Source organism: Oncorhynchus clarkii, chromosome 13 (genome assembly GCF_045791955.1).
Source record: "Oncorhynchus clarkii lewisi isolate Uvic-CL-2024 chromosome 13, UVic_Ocla_1.0, whole genome shotgun sequence".
In the NCBI taxonomy this organism is placed as follows: Eukaryota; Metazoa; Chordata; class Actinopteri; order Salmoniformes; family Salmonidae; genus Oncorhynchus; species Oncorhynchus clarkii.
Genome location: NC_092159.1, coordinates 33,193,474 through 33,202,510, shown reverse-complemented (window position 1 = coordinate 33,202,510; position 9,037 = coordinate 33,193,474). Strand labels below are relative to the sequence as shown.

At 40.2% G+C, this 9,037-nt stretch overlaps 1 protein-coding gene across 4 annotated transcripts in view; it reads left to right on the top strand.

The window, feature by feature from the left end:
* The first annotated feature begins 5,088 nt into the window (after window positions 1-5,088).
* The window catches only part of LOC139364553 (pre-B-cell leukemia transcription factor 1-like), a 45,096-nt gene continuing 41,147 nt past the window's right edge, over window positions 5,089-9,037 (top strand). For all 4 annotated transcript variants that reach the window (XM_071101377.1, XM_071101376.1, XM_071101374.1 and 1 more), the window contains exon 1: window positions 5,089-5,732. In XM_071101377.1, coding sequence (XP_070957478.1) covers window positions 5,554-5,732 — 179 coding nt within the window. In that variant the 5' untranslated portion in view covers window positions 5,089-5,553. The remainder of the gene's footprint in view (window positions 5,733-9,037) is intronic.

Genomic DNA, 9,037 nt, shown 5'->3' with positions numbered 1-9,037 from the left:
GATACCAGTGTGTTTGTACAATGGTATTTTCTAAATCTGAGAGGAATTAGGCAACGCCTGGGCTCCCGAGTGGCGCCGCTGTCAAAGGCACTGTATCTCAGTGCTTGAGGCGTCACTACAGACACCCTGGTTCAATTCCAGGCTGTATCACAACTAGCCGTGATTGGGAGTCCCATAAGGTGGCGCACAATTGCTCCAGCGTCGTCCGGATTTGGTTGGTGTAGGCCGTCATTGTAAATAAGAATTTGTTCTTAACTGACTTGCCAAGTTAAATAAAATTCCAAATGTATAACACATTAATATTTTAGCTACATCAAGTAAGAGTGCATGAAACGTAACCTCTAATTAGGATCCACTGGAAAACACTGACCAACATTTGGTTCATACCCTGTCACAATAACACCTTGCTTTTTGATTCCTTGTCATGTCAAACACTTCGAAGTGCCCAGTCACTATATTCAATATTTTTGTTGAACTTTGATTTGTTTTATATTGTTCAACCAGAATGGAGAAAGGCCCATTAAAACACTTAGAATTAATGTTGCCACGCTAGTCATGCACATCTAGAAATTGTTTTTGTTTTTTTTAATACAAAAAAGTATTGACATTTTGGCCATATTTGCCTCAACCACGGTGCTGCCCTGGCTTTTGTTGTAGATGAGTGCATATCGAAGGCCGTTTTTTTTATTACTGTTGAAGTTGTGAAACGCTTATCACCCTCTTAAAATGTGAGTTGCACATAATAAAAAAAAAACATATGTACCTCCATAGATGGACACCCAGTGTAAGATGGTCAGGGAGCTGCAGTCCAGACAGGAACAGGCTCAGTTACTGGTGAATGAGACAAGCAGCAGATTGGGTAAGGGCATGTCTGTATGGATGGATGGCTGTAGTGGTTCTCAGGGTCGTGTTCAGTAGGGCAGAACCTTTGCAACAGAATTAAAATCTGTTTCAATTTAGGGAGTACCTTCCCCTTCTGTTTCAAAACGTTTTCTCCCTGCTGAACACTTCTTGATTCTTGACTTAAAGGTCTTTAAATCATTACTGTTTTATTTAATGAAAAATAACTATTTTGATCATTTTATTCCCTGAGCCTCGTTTGGCTGTTTTGTAATGTTCAGTCTGATCTTGTGGGTGTTATGAAGCAAATGTAAGATATTTGCATACACATCCCTGATAGGATGGTCTAGAGGTTTGATCCAGCAACCTTCTGGTTACTAGTCCAACACTCTAACCACTAGGCTACCTGCAGCCTAGTGAGTTTATTCTCTTTGTTGTGTTTATTAAATGTATTTGTGATCATGTATTAAGTGTGTACATCTGCTCCCGTCAGCGGCTGATGTGGGATTCCAGTATCTCCCCTCTGAACCAGTCAGAGATCTACTGGCAGGACCCGTATCAACCAACACATCATCCACCGTATAATTCTAGTACCTCTGTTTTAGGGTTATCGCAATACAGTATCATGGTACAACCAAACTAGATTTTTCATGGCAAAAAAAGATAACTAAGCAAACTGAATTCTGGCTTTGTACAAGCAGGACAAGGCACACCTTTAATAGCACAGACTCTATTGTGACCTTTGGTTTCATCCAGGTTCACTCAATGAATGAGCTATGAGAAAGATCAGTCTGGCTATTTCTGTATTTATGTAATGTCTTAACTCTACCCATGGCTCCCTAATTTAGCTGTTCTCTGTGGTGGCTTGTGGTTGTTTGTAAAAAGTCTCTGGTATCTTTCTTCACGGGATGAATGTGGATTATTTCAGCAAACTTTCTATCTGTTCTATTCCACCACTATACTATTTGGGTCCTCCCAAATGGCACCCCATTCCTTATATAGTGCCCTACTTTTGTCCAGAGTGCTATGGGTCCTGACGGATACCGGTCTCCCTACGAAACGTATGCTGTTGGCCACCAGAGGGCGATCTCATCCTTTATTTAAATAGCTAATGAATATTCACCTACAGTAAAAGATGTAGAGAAAAATATGAACTTGCAGTGGATGAATTTTGGGGGTTTGTTTTGTAAGATACCTGCTTTCCTTAATTTTCCTGTACATTCTTGTTTATGCTAAAAAATGTATTTATTATTAAACAGTAATTATCAGAATTTGTCTTGCATTTTCTGACCATTGAATCAGTTGTTTTAAGACCAGGTCCAATCCTGTATTTGTTTTTAACCCTTCATAAACAAGGAAATGTGAAACCATTATTCCATCCCAACTCCTTTGAAACATCTCTTGGTTTCAGTGTGTAACAAGGGGAAGAATTCTCTGTACACACAACTTGATAGTTCTCTCAACACACCCTTGTATAATACTTTACTCCCTGACCCTTTCTTATCTCTCAATCTTTTGTTTTGTCCAGAGATTCAGTCCTCTTTTCTCTCCTCCAGCACTGCAGTCTTCTGTCCCTTCTCCTGTCCATCAGGGAGCAGGCCCCTCCCCCACCTCATCTTGACTCCATCCCTTTCTTTTCACCGGGTCACTGGCGCAGAACGAAGGCCTGACATTATGCCTGGTGTGTCATAACCCCCCCCCCCTTTTTTTCAATCGCTCACTATCACATCTTCAGTTCTCACCATCTTTCATGTTATAAGGTTGAGCCTTCCTCTTACCAGGAGAAACATGATGAACAACTGAATGTGGCCCCAACGAGGAATATTTCCTCAGAAGTTTAACAGTCAATAGGGTTACACTTGCATGAACAATATGATGTCTGTTTTTTAAGAAATTATGTAAAAGGAATCGGACAGGTTCAAGTTCTGACCACTAAATACTGACTCAAATCACCATGATATTTTATCTTATTTATTGCTGTATTACAAACATATGTATTTTCTGTGGGTTGTTCTTGCATAGTAAGAATGAAAGGATAGAGGAGTGGGAGAAAAGTGAGGTTGTGACCGTGAGTGCTGGGGAATCACGGAGGGAGGGTGGTGCACGGCAAGAGATTGATTCTTATTTAGATTAAAATAAGGCTGGGTGCTTGTGGGATGAGAAAGAGGGCTTCTCCTGCTTACAAATTGAAAGTAGTCAAGACACACATTCATGCACTGGAGAAAACAACATTCACAGCAGGGATATAAATAGAAAAATAACCGAACTAGATACAAAAAATATGGATTACTTTATTTATTGATCATGTATAGTTTATTTAGATATTTTGACACCACTGCTTAACATTACTGATAAACGTGATGGTTTCTTGTGACCATAACAGGCCTGGGCCTACTTCTGATGTGTAAATGCCTGTTGGTGCTGTAAAAATGATTTTTCTCCCTGTTAGGCCAGGTCTTTGTAAAAATCTACCCCCTCTCCCTTCTCTAACTTCAGATTGATTAGGCATAGACTGTAGAAGATGGATGCGCCGAGCATCAGCATAATCCACAGCCAGTTTTGTCCTGTGCACTCCCCTTCGTGGTGTATACACCCATCATTCCAGCACAGCAGTCAGCCTTCCCTCCATGTCTATTCAGTCTCCCAATTCATCTAGTGGAGCTGCTCTCTCATCTGAGTGATAAATGACAGCAAAAACGTCCGCGTTTGTGTAAAAAAATGAAGACGCTTGTATTCAATCTGTGCTGTCCATATTTCTCACACTAAAAGACAGGAAGTTTCATTCATTGAATGTTTCTGAACACAGCCTGTTTAATAGTGGCCTATTTGATGGTGTGATTTGTTCCAATTTGACACATTTGTTGTAGATTAATAATGAGATGCTTCAATATTGGTCCCAGTACTGTATGATTCAGTCATTGATTTGGTCAATGGGTTGAGCGTGGTGGTAATTCAATCGATTGACATTTCAGGATTGAGGTGATCTTGACAGTAAAGCAAGCTTGCACTACTAATTACAATTGTCTCAGACTGACACTTAGCCAAGTCCAATAAGTACACTTATTCAAACTCATCCCCTTGATCTGTCCCCTGCAAATGTAGTGTATCACCTGTGCCACTGAGGTCAAGACCTCTTGGCAGTATACTATTGTAGCAGAAGTGCTTCCTTGAAGTCCTTTGACATAAATAGGAACCATGCCTGTAACCTGAATGCCTAATTGCCAGCCTTAGCTCAGTGGGCTAACACTGTTCAGTGTCATACAGATGACATGGGTCATCTGCATGTCAGGGAAGTGGTTCAAAACAAAAGTCTAAAATAGCCGACTGAAGTTTTTCATGTCGCCCTGGATTAGTTTATATGAAACAGGAAAATATTTCAATAAAATGGACGGTAAATATCTCATCAATAAGATCTGACAGCCTAGGTGCGGTGACGCAGTTGCATGATGAATTGAACGCGCGATATTGTATAGTCAGTTTGCTGTGGCTTCGTAAGCAGAAGGGAGGAAATGACAACCTTTGTCCTGCAAAAATAAAAGGATCAGAGAAAACACACACTCTACTGCAACCGAGAGTGTAATGGCATTCAACTTGCCGTGGCTGACCGGTGGAAAATGCCATTATAACTTTCAGCAAACACTTTTTTTTCCTCAAACGTGGTTTTTATGTGGGAGGAGAGTGACTGTCCCACTGAGGACCCGTGAAAATACACCGGTGATCATCCTGTTAGCTAACTATTTAGCATGCCAGTGTCGTTGCCTTATTAACTAGTATTGCCCACTTTCTAATTTTGTTTGGAATTGATCAATCATTTGCGATGATGTGATTCTATTTTAGCACACATCAACTTAGCTATGTTTTGAGCTTCAGCATTGTGGTCCCACTTAATAAATATATATATATATATATATATTATATTATATTATTTTTAAAACTTAGCTAGCGTTATATACTTGCGCCAGCATAGTTATCTAAATGAACCCACATGTTGCCTGTTATTTGCATAGCTAGTGTTATCAAATTATAATCAGTTATTTTCTTTACCGATGCCATACGAGTTTGTTTTCTGCACAAGAAGTGTCTAGCTAACTGGCTACTTAGCCAGCTAATTTGGTCATTAGCTACACCAGCTAGCGCGAGCTGGTATGTGAACGAGACACACTGGTCCTCGCGCAGCTTTTTCCCTGTCTGGGTAAACAATACTATTTTTTTGATAAGCCCCTTCTGAACCACCGCGAGTGTGATTTATTGATGTATGCATCTAGCTAGCAAGGTGTTGCCACATTTTGTTTTGTCTTTATTTTTTGCATTATTTTGAATGCATATTTTATTTGCCGGACATAACGATTTTCTTGTATTAGCGCAAGGCGCTGTCTGCCAGCTCCCTACTTAGGTGCATGTGTCCGTTGCTTTTTTCCCCCTGTATATTTCTTAGGGCAACACAGCTAGCTTGACAGTTGCTTAGCTAGCAGCATTTATTCGCTATAGCAGCTTGCCCCGGTTATTGACATCGGCGAGTAGCACAAATCGTTTATGAATGTGGAACTGCTTTGGAATTCTTTTTTTTAGGTTAACTAACGTTAGCTGGCTGTAATTAATTACTATCAGCCAGTGGCGTATGATTTGTGCTGGGGGTTTCATTGTTAGCTAGCTATCTGGCTAACTGTGTGAATTCGATTGTGAGGAAAGGACCTCCGTTTTTTTTAAGTAGCTATGGATGATCAAACGCGAATGCTGGCGAGTCTCACCGGACTCGGCGGGTTATCACAAGGCGACGTTGGCGACCCAGACTCGGTTAGGAAACAGCTCGGTCAACCTCAACAAGACATTGGGGATATTCTACAACAGATCATGGCCATCACAGACGAAAGCCTGGACGAGGCGCAGGCCAGGTAAGAAACGAGCTGCGAGGGAAATTTGGAGCGAAGATGAGACGATATGTTTTCGTCTTGTGTTCTGTTGCTCGCTTGTTGCCTGGTACAGTACAATGATGGACATTTTTTGATGTGATGCACGCTGCTTTATTCAGTCACTTGTGGTTTGTCAACAGAAGATTTCATTTCTGACTAATAATGTAATGGAGGGCTACACGAATAAAGGAAACAGGCTCCTCACACACACATATTTATATAGCCTAGCCCATTGGTGCCAAACATACGGCCCAAGTGCCATATCCGGCCCACGAGGGGTCCAATCATGCATGCGTTGAGTAAAATCGTTTTTATTTTTGTGTGGAGGAAAACAGTCAAAATACTTTAAATTACTAAAACAAAATCTTAACTGTATAAATGATAATGGAGCTACAGTCATACAGTTTGACTGTGTCGAGCTCTCAAAAAAAAGTTTTAAAAATAATTTAAGCTAAACAGTCAGGGAGCATCAAATTCCGATTTTTGAAGGCAAGGAAATATAACATTTTCAGTGCAGCTCTCCGTACTTCGTTGAAGACAGAATGCGGCCCTGGGACAAAATTAGTTTGACACCCCTGGTTTAGCACATTCATAGATGCTAACCACCTTTAACGCCTAGTGACAATGGTGTCTTCTGGCTAGTGGAGTTGTGTTAGGTGCCCCACGCATAAGCTAAACGGTAACATGCATCGCTTGTGTTACAGTTTTGGAAACATAATGATTGTAGCATTTTTCATAGCAGCAAGAAATCATTTTCAAAAAACAAAAGGTTAAATTACCGCTCACTTTTTTTACTGTGCTTTAGGGTTCCCACGTGGCCATATTTCCAAGTTAAAGCGCTTGTTTTACGGAAGACAGTTGACTACCTGTGCTAATTGGCAGCGTATCCAAACACCTGTGTGTAAACAGAAGACTGACGCCACACAAACGTGTTGTCACTGAAAAATACTTTCGGCTGCAACTGTTACAACCGGTTAAATCAGTATACAGCAAGTGTAAATTTAGCATTTGTTAAAAATGTTTTGATGTGATATGAAAGACTGCTTTATGTTTCTAGAAACGTACCGCAATTAAGAATCTATTCACGTTTAGATGGAGTATTTGGTTGTTTTTGTCTGGCAGAGCCAAGGTCTTTTGGACTAAAGAGTTAACGTTAGGCTCCTATTTTACAGCTCAAGATTAGAACATCTCTCATTGCATTGTGGTTTTCACAGTGGTTTTCACACATCGTGGCATCTTTGCCTGATTTCATGTTTTGATGTACAGTTACAGTTGAAGTCGGTACTTTACATATGCCTTAGCCAAATACATTTAAACCCAGTTTTTCACTATTCCTGACATTTAATCCTAGTAAATATTCCCTGTTTTTGGTCAATTAGGATCACCACTTTAATTTAAGAATGTGAAATGTCAGAATAATAGAAGAGTGATTTATTTCATGCTTTTATTTCTACACATTCCCAGTGGGTCAGAAGTTTACATTCACTCAATTTGGTAGCATTACCTTTAAATTGTTTAACTTGGGTCAAATGTCTCGGTTAGCCTTCCACAAGCTTCCCACAATAAGTTTGGGGAATTTTGGCCCATTTCTCCTGACAGAGATGGTGTAACTGAGTCAGGTTTTAGGCCTACTTGCTAACACAGGCTTTTTCAGTTCTGCCCACACATTTTCTATAGGATTGAAGTCATGGCTTTGATGGCTACTCCAATACCTTGACTTTGTTGTCCTTAAGTCATTTTGCCACAACTTTGGAAGTATGCTTGAGGTCATTGTCCATTTGGAAGACCCATTTGCGACCAAGCTTTAACTTCCTGACTGATGTCTTGAGATGTTGCTTCAATATAATATAGTCCCTCCTGCAGCAAAGCACCCCCACAACATGATGCTGCCACCCCTGTGCTTCACAATTGGGATGGTGTTCTTTGGCTTGCAAGCCTCCCCCTTTTTCCTCCAAACATAACATTGGTCATTATGGCCAAATCGTTCCATTTTTGTTTCATCAGACCAGAGGACATTTCTCCAAAATGTACGATCTTCGTCCCCATGTGCAGTTGCAAACCATAGTCTGGCTTTTTTACAGCGTTTTTGGAGCAGTGGCTTCTTCCTTGCTGAGCGGCCTTTCAGGTTATGTCGATATAGGACTCGTTTTACTGTGGATATAGATACTTTTGTACCTGTTTCCTCCAACATTTTCACAAGGTCCTTTGCTGCTCTTCTGGGATTGATTTGCACTTCTCGCACCAAGTACGTTCATCTCTAGGAGACAGGACACGTCTCCTTTCTGAGCGGTATGACAGCTGTGTGGTCCCATGGTGTTTATACTTGCGTACTATTGTTTTGACAGATGAACGTGGTACCTTCAGGCATTTGGAAATTGCTCCCAAGGATGAATCAGACTTGTGGGGTCTAAATTTTTTTTTTTTTTTTTTTTAAATCTCTTGAGATTTTGGCTGATTTCTTTTGTTTTTTCCCATGATGTCAAGCAACAAGGCACTGAGTTTGAAGGTAGGCCTTGAAAATACATCCACAGGTACACCTCCAATAGGCTAATTGACATAATTTGAGTCAATCAGAAGTTTCTAAAGCCATGACATCATTTTCTGAAATTTTCTAAGTTGTTTAAAGGCACAGTCAACTTAGTGTTTGTAAACTTCTGACCCACTGGAATTGTGATACAGTGAAATAATCCCTCTAAACAATTGTTGTAAAAATGACTTGTGTCATGCACAAAGTGGATATCTTGACCGACTTGCCAAAACTGTAGTTTGTTAACAAGAAATGTGTGGAGTGTTTGAAAAACGAGTTTTAATGACTCCAACCCCAGTGTACTTCCGACTTCAACTATGCAAATAGCACGTCTGATTTAGCTCCTAGCTAGTTGGAAAGCCAGGGCAAACAGTGTTACCCGGGTTATGTAAAATGTAACATTCAGATCTATGATACCTTGTCGGTTCACCTCGATCTCTTGAAGAGTGGGCATGACTACATGAAAGCTGAAGTTTTCCCCAATGTGTTAAGTTTAAACACGTTTTTGGCTCTCGTCAAATGACCATGCCATGTGACAGTGCGTGTAGTATAAATACATTTTCAGTTCACACTTTTAAAGACACATTTCAACTTGTTTAACTCTGCTAAGGGTTAGTATTTAATCTTGACAGATTGTACTATCTACGATTGTTCAACCTACATCCTAATGAAGGTGTGTGTCAGACCACCATTTTTTTAAATAAAAAGTGGATGAAGGTTGTGAAGTTACTTTTCCTATTTCAATTACATTAGCATTCAT